At 33.1% G+C, this 13,474-nt stretch overlaps 1 protein-coding gene across 1 annotated transcript; it reads left to right on the top strand.

Annotated features, from left to right (window-relative positions):
• Positions 1 to 5,461: 5,461 nt before the first annotated feature.
• Positions 5,462 to 7,814, top strand: LOC110662389 (zinc finger protein CONSTANS-LIKE 14). Its single transcript, XM_058141438.1, has 4 exons — positions 5,462 to 6,512; positions 6,763 to 6,969; positions 7,126 to 7,388; positions 7,510 to 7,814. The coding sequence occupies exons 1-4, from the start codon at positions 5,571 to 5,573 to the stop codon at positions 7,604 to 7,606; spliced, it is 1,509 nt and encodes a 502-aa protein (XP_057997421.1). The 5' UTR covers positions 5,462 to 5,570; the 3' UTR covers positions 7,607 to 7,814.
• Positions 7,815 to 13,474: the final 5,660 nt, after the last annotated feature.

Genomic DNA, 13,474 nt, shown 5'->3' with positions numbered 1-13,474 from the left:
GGACCAAATACAGCCTCCTGATAAGAAACAGGATCAGAAATATCATCACCATCAAAGTTGTGTTCCTATAAATAGATCATATAATCATTTGATATTGCAGGTCTATGAATCCTCTGAGATCTCCTCAAATGTACAACTTCATCAATTGTATCAGGCCCTTCAGCATCTCCAACTGGTGGTTCAAAATTGACATCAATAGGATTTTGAACTTCATCATTGCCCTCAGGAGGATCAAAATCTACTGAGGAAGGCAACAAAGACACAGGAAAGATAACAGTCTCATCTCTAAGATCAACAACACGAGGTACTTGACTCCCATTATCCATCTCATCCTCAAAATAAATAACACGATCTGATTCAATCACTCTAGTAGAATGAGTTGGGTAGTAAAATCTACTACCTCTAGAACTTGTACAATAACCAATAAAGAAACCACTAACAAATTTAGCATCTAGCTTTCTAATCTAATGGTATATGGCCTCACCTTTGCCTTACAACCCCATACATGAAAATGTTTCAAACTGGGCTTCTTACCAAACATTAACTCATAGGGAGTCTTAGGCACTGATTTACTAGGAACTTGATTGAGAATGTACACAATAGTTTTCAAGGCATCACCCCACAAAAATTATGGTAAAGAAGAATGACTAAGCAAAAGGACCATATCCATCAAATGTACGATTTTGCCTCTCTGTAACCTCATTTTGTTGCAAAAGGACAATGCCCATCAAATGACTAAGTAAAATGTACATCTCACCATGTCCATCAAAATACAATTTTGCCTCTCTGCAACCTCATTTTGTTGTGGGGTCCTAGGCATGGTGTACTGTGCCTCAATCCCACATTCTTGTAAATACAAAGCAAAAGGACCAAGAGTTTTACCAGTCTTAGTATACCTGCATAATACTCACCACCCCTATCTGACCTTACACATTTAATCTTCTTCCCAGTTTTTAGTTCAACTGCAGCCTTAAATGCTTTAAAGGCATCCAAGGAACTAGACTTCTCATAAAGAATATCAATCCAACCATATCTAGAATAGTCATCGATAAAAGTGATGTAGTATTTAAAACCTCCTATAGCAACAGGAGAAATGGGTCCACAGATATCTATATGAATCAAATTCAACACACCTTCACTCCTAATTGGCCCTTTGTTTCTAGCTCTAACAAGAAATTTTCCCTTAATACAATCAACAAATATATTAAAATCAGAGAAATCCAGACTATGCAAGACACTTTGTTTAACCATCCTTTCTAATCTTTCCCTAGAAATGTGACCCAAACATCTATGCCATAACATTGAAGAGTTCTCATTAACTCTTTGACGTTTGTGCCCAATAACAACATTGATAGGAACATCAACAAATTGAAAAGGAACAGAATTTAAATCCAACATATATAAACCATTAGGGGTGACAATTCGGATTGATGGGTCATGTTCATGTCATGTCAACACGCGACACGAATACGATTAAGGTCGACACGAACACGATACGATTAACAAATCGTGTCAAAAATTTAAACACTAACATGACCCTTCTATTATATGGCTTACACGACACGACACAATTAATATTAAATTGTATTAGGTGTATTCAATACGACATGACCCATTTAACACGAAATAACCCATTTAACACAGTTTGACACGACTTAACCCATTTAACATACTATATAAGTGAGTTCATGGGTCATAGTGGGTCAAATGGGTTAGTGGGTTACGGGTTAACACGTGACACGAATATTAAATCGTGTCATAAATGTGTCAAGTCAGATTAGCGGTTTAACCTGTGACATAACACAATTATAACCGTGTCATAAATGGGTCGACATGAATTCGATATGAATTCGACATGAACAAGAATAAACCTAACCTAAACTCTACATTTTCGTATCGTGTTCGCGGGTCGTGTCCAAAATTGCTACCTTTATAAACCATTACATAAAATAGCAGAACCAACAATATCATATTTAAAATAAATAACAATTTTTCCATTGCCCTAAAGAAATACATAACCACACTTATCTAAAATAGAACTGGAAATTAAATATCTCCTTAAAGAAGGAACATAAACAGTATCATTTAATTCCAACACATGTCTAGAAGATAAATTCAAAGAAACAGTCCCTATGAGTTCTACTACTGCAACTCCATTTACTCTTAAAATAGTCTTTTGCTTTTTACTTGGCTTCCTCACGTTTTTGAAACCCTACAAGGAATTTGAAACATGAATGGTAGCACTAGAATCCAACCACCAAGAATTTGAAGGAACATCAACAACATTTAATTCAAAACATACTAGAGCTAGAGGGGCAAGTTCTAGACTATTACCTTCCTTCTCATGTTTTTTCTTAAGCTTAAAACAATCCTCCAACTTATGGCCAGGCTTCTTGCAATAGTTGCACTTGCCTTTGAAGGGCTTCTTCTTAACTGTTAAATTATGATCATGCTTACCACCATTCTTATTCTCAAATTTAACTTTAGGCTTCTTATCCTTCTGAAATTTCTCATTAGTCTTGCTATTAGACCCTTGAAAAACATAATTAATAAAAGGAGTATTCCCTCATAAATTCTTCTTCTTGGTACACAATGGCTATCAACTAATCAACTGTCCACTCCCCATGTTGGGAGTTGTAAGAAGTCTTGAGAATTTTGAATTGGGCTGGAAGAGATTCAAGAATACACCAGACCAAAAAACTCTCTCCCAAATCAAGATCAAAGGACTTGAGCTTGTTGAAATAACTTATAAGTGTTGAGCTTGTTGAAATAACTTTCAACACTTATAAGTGTTATGATGTATTCCCGTACATTACTAACACCATCATATTGAGTGTGCTCCAGCAAAGAAAGATAATGACTCTTTTGATCCTTATCAAACTTTTTAAACTTTTCAGCAATAGCTTGTAGAAATTCCTTAGTAGTCTCCTTATCAGGAATACCCTGTCTTATGGACTTATCTATAGTATACTTCATCACCATTAAGCAAACCCTATTAGAATTTTGCCACTTCTCATGATAAGCCTTTTCAGCAATAGTGGATTCATTAGTGAGTTCAGCAGGTGCATCAACCCTTAAGGCTAAATCCAGTTGGGCTATTACTAGGAACACACTCAGAGACTCTTTACAATCATCAAAATTAGAGTCATTCAAAGTTTTCACAGTAAATAATTGCATAGAAATAGCAGCTGGAATAAAAAAAAAAAAAGAGAAAACATGAATTATGTATATAACATAATCACAAAACTAAAGTTTCCTTTCAGATCCAGCTAAAAAAGCAATTATGCACAAAACTGTTATTTATAATCCCGTCTAAGGGTCCTGGATTACAATAAAATCAAGAAAACTCATTGAACTCATCAATATATATATATATATATAAACCAACATCTTTAACACTTTTATACCGATAGGGTATTAAAAATTATTAAAGACAATCAACAAATTATATTACAACCAATAATAACTCATTATATTAATAGTGTTATACCGATGGGTATATCCACTATTAATATAATCCAAATAACTTTTGAAATCCATGAAATAAATTTTTAAACAAATTAACAAAACAATTTTATGATTAGTCCCATGATAAGTGAGCTCATAATCATAAAAATATTTACCATAATCAGAATTTTCATAGACACTATATTATGAACATAGTAATAATGTTACTCCTAATGAATATGTTCTCAATATGTGTGAACATAATTAGTCCAACAAAACCAACAACTATTAATAAACACGTAATATTACCATAATTAATAAATACATAACCAAACAGAATTGTAAATATTTTATGCTATTGGCTTTTGTTAAATTAATTACATGTGACAGTATGCAGGTTTCATATGGGCTATGAAATTCAATCATAGTCAATCATAATTACTATATGAATATATTATGTATTGTTTTGAAAACCAACATCGAGCCATGTGGATTTTGAAATTCAATACACACACACACACACACACACAACAATTTTTATGTTCAACGCAGTTATCATGTTTAGCACAATCATGGCCGACAAACGGATATATATATATATATATAGTATTTTTATTTTTTTAAGTATTTAACGTAAAAAAAAACACTGTTTATCAAACCATGAAATCAAATTTAATATTTGTTTATCGAGACTAATATTCAAACATACAATAACGAAATTAACAAAAAAAAAAAAAATGAAATCCCTAACCAGGCTTTGATACCAATGGTTATATATATAAATTAAATCGTTATATATTATATGATTAGAGAATATGTGTACCTGGAACTACGCTTGTATCCATGATTTTCTATGAACAATCAAAAATAGAGAAAATGAAGCGAAATGATATGTTTACAACTCCCAATATCCACAGAGTTCAAATTCTATTTGAATTCTATATGATATTAAATGGGGTTATCGATATATATATATATATATATAGGACTGAAAGTTGGAGCATCTTCCTTAGTGGACTTATAAATAACCTGACCCATTACAGGCTTGCTCAATCACATGACCCAATCCATTTAGATATTGTCAATTACTAAACTTATTATTTTATATCATTATTTAATCTGTCAATAAACCTAACAATTGATTACTGCTAATCAACAATCAGATACAAATAAATAATTCAACATTTTTATTATTATGCCCATACTAAATAAATAAATTTATTTAAAAAATAACTATTAGAGGGAAAAAGGATGCAGAGAAAAAAAATTAAAAAATCAATACCATTTTCTACTCTTTTTCATTCAATTTGTGCAAAAAATAAAATGGCTTTATTTTGAGCATTTTCACATAAATTCTCATAATTTTTATTTTTTCTTTTACTTTTTACAAAATAAGGGAATTAAACTTTTAATTTTTTATTTCTTTTTCCTTTCAATAAAATAAAAGAATTATATATTTTTTCTGTTTCCTATTATTTTTCTCTCTTTTACAAAACTAGACGCTTTTTTTTTTTTTTTTCCTTCTTACATTGCATCCAGTTTTGACCAAATAAAAATCAGCAAGGAAAAATTTGTCGAGAGAGAGACGGTGTCAAGAAATTTTTCCAGTTAATTCAGGAGATGTTGATATATTTATTTATTTATTTTTTCAATTGCAAATCCAAATTGCAATACAAGGATTTTTTTTTTAATTATAAAAATTGAGAACCCTCCAAATATGATCATTATAATTTTTTAGGTCGGAGGTTTAAAATTATCAATCAACATCCTCAGTTTAATACAATCCTGACATAACAATCCGCTGCTAATTCCTATTACATTCTTATATAGATATAATATTTAACCATTATGTTACTATGTTACTGTGAAAAGTCGAATCAGAGTGAAATAAAACCTCTGGATTGTGGTGGGTGGTGCAATTCAAAGATGTTATTCTTGATAGTTGGGCTATACTTGTATCATAATTGTAGAGGGAATCAGGGAAAGACGCACATGGCCTTTCATTCCAGCTCATCAAAAAGTGATGAATTTATCACGTGTGGATATCCACCTGTCACCCCTATCAATCTGACACACTCCTATTTCAGATTTATGTCTGCATTCTCTTTCCTTCCTTCTTTTCCATGCTTGTCATGCGTGTCTGCAGGAGTACTATGTCCTCACCTCTATCCATCACTTTCTCTTCACACTCAGACCCTCACCATTTCAGTTTCTACATTATCTCCGCCTTCAATTTCCTTCTCTTATCCACTTACTCCAGGGTTTGGCTTAATTTGTTGTTTAACTGGCTGGTAATGGAGGATTCTTTATGTTCTGAATCAACAATGTCTTTCTTCATACAACCGTGTGATTTTTGCAACTCTAATGTTGCGGTTTTGTACTGTAAGGCTGACTCTGCGAAGCTCTGTTTGCTTTGTGACCACCAGGTTCACTGTGCCAATGCTCTGTCTCTCAAGCACCTCAGGTCACTCATCTGTGACAATTGTGGGGCTGAACCAGCCTCAGTTCACTGCTCAAAGGATAATCTTGTTCTCTGCCAACATTGTGATGCTAGCTCCTCTGTTTCATCTTCTCTTTACAGTCGAACTCCTATTGAGGGCTTCATGGGATGCCCTTCAGCGATTGAGCTCGCTTCTATATTAGAGCTTGATTTGAATCCGAAAATTTTTACGAATTCAGATATTGGGTATCCTTTGTATGAGCAAAATATGGTAAATTTGCATGATTTGGTGGTTCCAAGTGGTAGTTTTTCAGTTTTCTTGTGCACTGAGAAGTGTAGGCGAGAAATGCATCAGCAATTGATCGAGTTGGGCAAGAGGGAAAATATGAGAGTGAATGGAGATGCAGAAGAACTGGGGCCTGAGACGCCGCCAAGTAGATGCGAACAGCTGGGGAATTCGGAGAGTCTCGAAATGGAGAATGTAGATGAGGAAGAATTGCTTAACCAGCAAATGCCACTTACTTCTTTGCTTATGTTGCCAAATCAGGAAGATGCAAGAGAGAGTGATGGCGTAGCTGAGGGAGATCTTTTGTGGGATTGTAGTCCAACATATCAGGCAGCTCAGGTTTGGACCAAAAATTTCTGATACAGTCTCTAGATATGCTGGTAATAAGTATTGCAGTGGTAGGCTGCATTCCAATAATGCAAATCTGAATGTGGTATTACATAGTCACTTTTTTTTTCCCCTTTGAGGAAATTATAGATTCACTTACCATACACAAGAAGTTGTTGATCTGTTCTTTTTTTTTTTTTTTTTTTGGTTGGGTGTGGGGGGGTAACGAGCTTCTGTTAATGTTCTTTTGATGCCTTTTCAGATATGGGATTTTCAACTTGGAACGACAAGAGATGGTGCAGAACCTGGTCCAGAAGAAGCGGGATATGATGCAAAGGATCCCGGTTTCAGGATCAAGAATTATCGCAACCTTACAAAAGAAGCTGCCTTCTTCAATGCAAGAAAATTGTTGGAAGACACAAATGAACTGAGTTGCTCTGCACCATGTGAGGATATACTATCAAGAGATGTAAGCCATTCTATTTCTCATACTGGTTTACGATATCAATCAAAATCCAAACGTTTGGGACTGTTGTGTACACATATTGAGTAGCTTGTATAGTTGGTGCCTATACCTAAAATCAGCACAGAAAGGGCCTTACTGCTCTATGTTTGTCAATTGCAGAGTTGCTCTAATAAACAATTGTCAAGGCACACAGCAAGAACAGGAGAAACTGAAAGTACATCCCTAATTGAATCATCATCAGAATCCATACTAGAGGAGGCCAAAACATGCTATAGCCCCAGACATGCAAAGGTAGTGGAGAGGCCTCGTCTGGGTTGGTTTGGAACTGCAGATAGGGTGAGACCAAAGGTGGACACGGAACTTCTTGCACAGAACAGATGCATTGCCATTTTACGCTACAAGGAGAAGAAGAAAACTCGAAGGTATGATACTTATCCTCCATATATATAGATGATCAGCTTATTTCTCTGCCCTTCCAAAAACTTAATTAGAAACTCTGAAACTTCATGTTTATTACATAATGATGTGATAAACTATGAACAGATTCGATAATCGTGTCCGTTATGAATCAAGGAAGGCTATGGCTGATTCGAGGAAACGAGTGAAAGGGCGCTTTGTGAAGGCAAGTGAAAATTGCTGATATTTGCAGCTGGAGATACGGAGCGTGAAGTTTACACTATCGTGTTTGACATATCGTGAACAGAGGATTGATCAAATCATATATGAAATATTTTTCCTTAATATCAGCCTATGTGGGACTTAACAAGATCTTCCCACTAGAATCTGTGAACCCGATAATTGAGGAAGGGTTTCCCTCAAATTTGTATATATTTAGTATTTTGTATGTATATAGTTGCCGGAGTTCATCTTGCATATAAACACAGCCAATCTGATAATTGCTGACTCTCAATGTTCAGAAAAATACAAGCTAGTCACGTAGCTGCAATAATCACTGCAGCACAAAAGCTTGCAAGACCATTTTTCGCAGAGATGGCATCGTGTAAGGAAATCAAGCAATTGTATATTATTAAAGTGGCTGGCTCATTTCCCAATTCTACTATTATATAATTAGAAGCTTAATCTAATTTTTGTAAAATTAGGCTAGGGCATCAAAAAAATAGATCAACTTAAACATTCATTAGTCTAATTGGTTTTGCTCGGCCAAAAATAATGAAATATAATTAAAAAAAAATCAGATAACTAATATAATAATAGCATTCAAGGTAAGCATAATATATTTTTTTTTTACAAAAAATATATTAAACTGAATATTTTGAATAAATTATTAATCAATTTACTATAAGTGTTTGGTTTAACTATTTATTTTTAACTTTTAACTTAAATTTTATATTTTAACTTATAAGTCAATTTAAAAATAAATAATTAATTATTTGTGTAACAACCTGATTTTTTTAAATAAAATATTTTTAATTAAGGTATTATTTCATTAATATTTTATTTATTGTGTTAAATTAATATTTTTTATGATGGTATTTTTTAAAGGAATCTTATTTACATGTATTATTATTATTATTATTATTATTATTATTATTATTATTATTATTATTATTATTACATTAAATTAAATTGAATTTTTATTCTATACAATTTTAGTGGATACTATTATTTTAAGTATATTATTATCATTATTTAGGAAATATTATTTCATATTTTCAATAGTATTTAATTTAATTATATTACCCTAGTACTTTGGACCTAATTGAATGAATCTAAAAAGTTTAAGGACTAAAAAGATAATTAAAAGTTAAAAAAAAAAATTGAACCTAATTGAATGAATATAAAAATTTCAAGGACTAAAAATATAATTAAAAGTAAAAAAAAAAAACAACCACCCCTCCCCCCCCTTCCCCCTTTTCCTTCTCTTTCCTTGCCACTCTCTTCTCTCCCCTCTCCCTTACCTTAGACAACTAGATGGCCGACAACAACTCCAAGTGTAACACCCCTTATCCAATTTACAGTGTAGTCGAGTGAGGCGTATTACATTCAGTGCCTGAATACCCTATTTTATCCTGTTTTATACCATATTAATTTAATTATGTTATCTTAAGTATGGAAAATTTTTAATTTTTTTTATCCCATATTATTTTTATGGAGACCCAGACAGAGTCTCCTCTATTTTATTAGTGCATGGTGGGTTCTATTATTTACCTGTTGAAATCCCATATCCACATCATTTTTCATAAATCATGTCATGTCATCATAATACTCATAATCATTTTAAGTAAATAAAATACTTCATTTCATTCATATAAAGTCAAATACAATATTTACAATTTTATTTACAATCACAAAATGAATTACATCGTTTACTTATGTACAATGGACAAAATACAAAATCTAAACATGCATATAGGCCCTACGCAAAATAACCTTCTGAGGTGACAATCACTCTGTAGCAGATCTGGTTAGAATCCTGTCTAGGCTCTAGTGTTGCTGCTGATGGTGGTATCCTGTACCTACGCGATGAAAAACCATTGCGCTAAGTATAACGCTTAGTGGTGCAATAATTTGAAATAAAGATAACTAAAATAATTAAATAATTGAAATAATTATTCTATGTATAACTTTATAAAGAAATATAGAGTTCCATGAATTTAAAATCTTTTACATGTTTATAGAACTTTGGAAGCAATTAAGTTAATCAGGATCTTTTCTGTTTACTTGTTCCATGTTCAGTCTTATTACTCATACCTATGACCTCTTCATGTACTTATTTAAATTTAAGGCTCATTACTAATATCTATGCCCAAGTAACCTATACCAAACTATAAAGACTGGATGCACGGGAGTATACTAGTTAAACATCTTTATGTCTAACATGTATACATCTATCATGTCAGACACAAGGCTAGCGGGTGAGCAGGCATAAAGCCAGAAATAATAATGGGCACAATGGCCAAGGGGCATGCATAAAGCCTATAGAACGACCACATTAGATATATATTGTCTATCAATGATCATTCCTATGGGCAGTACTGTAATATATAGTCCCTAATTGATCCATCCATACTATATAAATAAGTCTAGGTATACTTTGGGCAAAATAATATTTTTAAATACTTATAGTTTCATTATTTCATATTATGTACTAATTGTATTTCATAGCATTTTCATGTCACTTGAAATGGGAAACATAAATCACACATGTATATTTATGTCACTTTTATGTTTTACAATTCATTTTGATTAACTTCATATCATATAATAAGTCATTTTATGAACCTTTATCAAGGTCCAGATTTAATGTTTTAAGTTCACCTAACAAATTGGTCAAGATGTGGCCACTGTTTGGCCACACTTCCTTCATGGAAGTTGTCCCTCTATGTCTTGTCTTTGTTTTTCTTTTTGACTCATGTCATTTGGAGTTTTAGAACTCAAGTTATGATCAAATTACCATAACTGATTCCTTAAATCACTCTAGTTCTAGAACCAGGTAGATTTTGGAGTCAATTTTTCCCTAATTATTTGGATAGGTTACAGCCACTTTTAGACCTAATATTCCTCATAGAACTTGTTACCCTATGTCTTATGATCACTCAGATTTTTTAATTACAATTTTTCAAGTTTTTTAGAATTAGTTATAGCCAATTAACTAGCCTGGACTCAGGTACCCTATGTCTACAAGATTCCAGGTTCAGGTCAGTAGTTTTGATTCCCATTTTAGGATTCTTACGCTCAAAATTTGAGGCAAGTTTCTAAATCAAAGTTGGAGCCCTATCTCTTAGGTTTCCAGAACAGTTTGGCGCATCTCATTTGGAGTTTCCTAGTGGGAGGTATGATATAAAAACTGTTCTGGGGTCAAGTGGTGGTTTAGTCAAATTCCAGGTTTTGGTGTGCTGAATTTTTCTAACAATTTGACCTAGTTCCTTTGGGTTCTGGGTTTTGGTCAAAACACCAATATTATAGATCTATGTCTTATAAAAATTTTAGCACTAGTTTCATTGCATTTGCAATTTTATAGTCCAAGTTATGGCCTTTTTGCCAAAACTGGTCATGTAGGTTATGTGTCCAGAATTTCTAACAATTAGTTCCAGACAGTTTTGTTGGCCTAACTTCTACTAGTGATTTGGTTTGGTTAGAGGCAAATCTGGGTTCTGTGATCTTCATAAAAGTTGTACTCCTATGTCTAATCTTTCCAATGGTATAAAAATCAGGTCATTCTGACTTTTCTAGAGGAAGTTATGGCCAATTGAACTTGTACTGTTCATTTGGTTATTTTTCTAGGTTTAGGTTATGGTCATCTGAATTCAAGCAGTAATTACGTCAAATTGTGGATAGTTTTTTAGCATGGTTTCTTCATAAAAAATGAGGCATTTTAACCCTAGTTTCATCTCCACTTAGCCTCATACCAATTGGAGCAACACAACTCTAGTTATGATTCAATTTTCCCACTGGACTCATTGGTCTTAAAACCTGCATAAAAACACACTCCCAAATTTTCAATTTCCTCCAACTCCCATACTTCAATTGGTATACATGGCACTTCTATTGATCAACAATTCATCTCAACAAGGCCAATTTCAAGCATAGCATAAAATTCCCAATTTATGATTAAACTCTAATTCAACATATCTCAATGCATATGAATTCCTCACATACAACTTCTAATACACTTTTAGTCATCAATCATCATCATTAAGCAAGTTTATATTAATCAAAATTATCAAACTCTCCCTCCTACCATGGCTGCCAAAAATTAGGATTCCCACTTGTTAATGTTTTTCTTTTGTTTTCATGCAATTTCAATTTAATCTAGTATGTTTATCATACTTAGAAAGGGAGGGAAGCATAATAGTGCACTAACCTTTAGTAAGCCAATTCCAAGCTTCCCAATTCTTCAAGTTTTCTTCTTTCTTTTGCTACTAGATACTTTAGCAAGGCCCTAGGATAAATTTTAATGTTGGGAACTATTAGTTTTTTGGTGAAAACCTAAGGAAATTCAAGCTTGAATTGAAGAAAAATGGAGGAGAGAGGAAGAGAATGGGATTCGGCCATGGAAGGAAGAAAGTGGAAGATGGATTTTTCTAATTTTTAACTCATTTATCTCTTATTTTGTCCCTTTTATAATGGCTTGTCTAATTTTTATTGTTTGGGAAATTTTAATAACATCATTTATGCATAATGCTTATGTAATAATTCAATTTAATTTAATTTAATTTTCTTTTCTTTTCTTCTTTCTTTCACTCATTTTTAATTAAATTTTTAGCAATATTTATTCATATTTTTGGACATGGATCTCACTTACTTAAATGGACAAGTTAGTCAAAAATCATCTCAGAAGGTGAAATGACCAAAATGCTCTTCGTTTAGCTTATCGAGTTAAAATTGTCTGTATCGATTTACAAAATTTTTTTAGCTTTTTCTTGGCATTCTATTATCATCTAAGGCTCAATAACTCTTCACTGGAATTTCAAAAATTATTTCACAGGGTTTGCCATGGGTATAGGGTTGCTAACTGTCTTTACAGTCGCTTCCCATTAGGTCACCCATCGCTGGATCTACAACTCATTTAACCTTAGTGCATTTCATTGCTTAAATTTTTCTTTAATTTTTCTTATCATTATTTAAACTATTTATGACTCCTCACTCTAGTTTACATATAGTTTCAAACATTCTGGCTATTCGGACAAACATTGGTCACCGGAACAGTAGAATGTATGGACTATTTAAAGTAAGGATGTCATACCAAGTGGTCAAAACTCCTTCAGGTGACCATCAAAGGTCGGATGGTAGCAACCGGCAATGAGAAAATTGACACCCATGCGAAGAGAGAGAAAACTCACCACCTCCACTTCCAAGCTTCATTTGGGGTGTTTCTAACCTCCAAACGGGGTGTTTCTGGTAGCATTAAACTCCTGGGAGTGGCTTTTACATGAATCCAACCTCATTGGATTTTATGGAGTTTTCGGTGAGGTAGAGGAGAGAGAAGGTAGTAGCATTTTGACTACTTTCCTGGCGATCCGAGACCCCCATTGAACTCAGCATGATGAAACCTTCGAGATGGAACCAACCTTACTCCAATTGAGCACCTTTTGGAAAGGCGATCATTGGACGGTCCAGATCGCTAGGTGAGATTTTTGAACTTTTTCGATTCCCGTAAATTAAAAATAATTATATGATAATTATTAATAATTTATGGGTTTCATTTAGGTGCGATTGGATTAGTGATAGCTCACTGGCACTTGAGACTGAGTTTTTGACTCGGTCTGAATGCTCGGCGGGCCGTTCCCGAAGGTGGTCATATTTCCAATTGTTTCCAGCATTTTTAGATGTTCCGGACGCATTCCAGGAAGTAGAATTTGCAAAGGTAGTCCTGAATTCAAGTTGTATAGTTTTTACCTTGATTAAACTAGTTGACTAATCTGTAAAATGTTCCTAAAGTAGTAAAATTAAGTAAAATAAATTTAATTAATACAAGAATAATGTAGAGTATCTTTAGAAATATTTTTATAATTTTTGAAGTGCTGAAAATAATTATTTGGACTAT

The sequence above is a fragment of the Hevea brasiliensis genome, unplaced genomic scaffold, assembly GCF_030052815.1.
Source record: "Hevea brasiliensis isolate MT/VB/25A 57/8 unplaced genomic scaffold, ASM3005281v1 Scaf1, whole genome shotgun sequence".
In the NCBI taxonomy this organism is placed as follows: domain Eukaryota; kingdom Viridiplantae; phylum Streptophyta; class Magnoliopsida; order Malpighiales; family Euphorbiaceae; genus Hevea; species Hevea brasiliensis.
Note: the sequence above shows the minus strand (reverse complement) of the source record. Positions and strands in the feature narration are given on the sequence as shown.

Coding starts and splice junctions, on each gene's coding strand:
- LOC110662389 (XM_058141438.1), top strand. CDS start 5,571: ATGCTTGTCATGCGTGTCTGCAGGAGTACTATGTCCTCACCTCTATCC. Junction 6,513..6,762: donor CAACATATCAGGCAGCTCAG/GTTTGGACCAAA, acceptor ATGCCTTTTCAG/ATATGGGATTTTCAACTTGG. Junction 6,970..7,125: donor AGGATATACTATCAAGAGAT/GTAAGCCATTCT, acceptor TGTCAATTGCAG/AGTTGCTCTAATAAACAATT.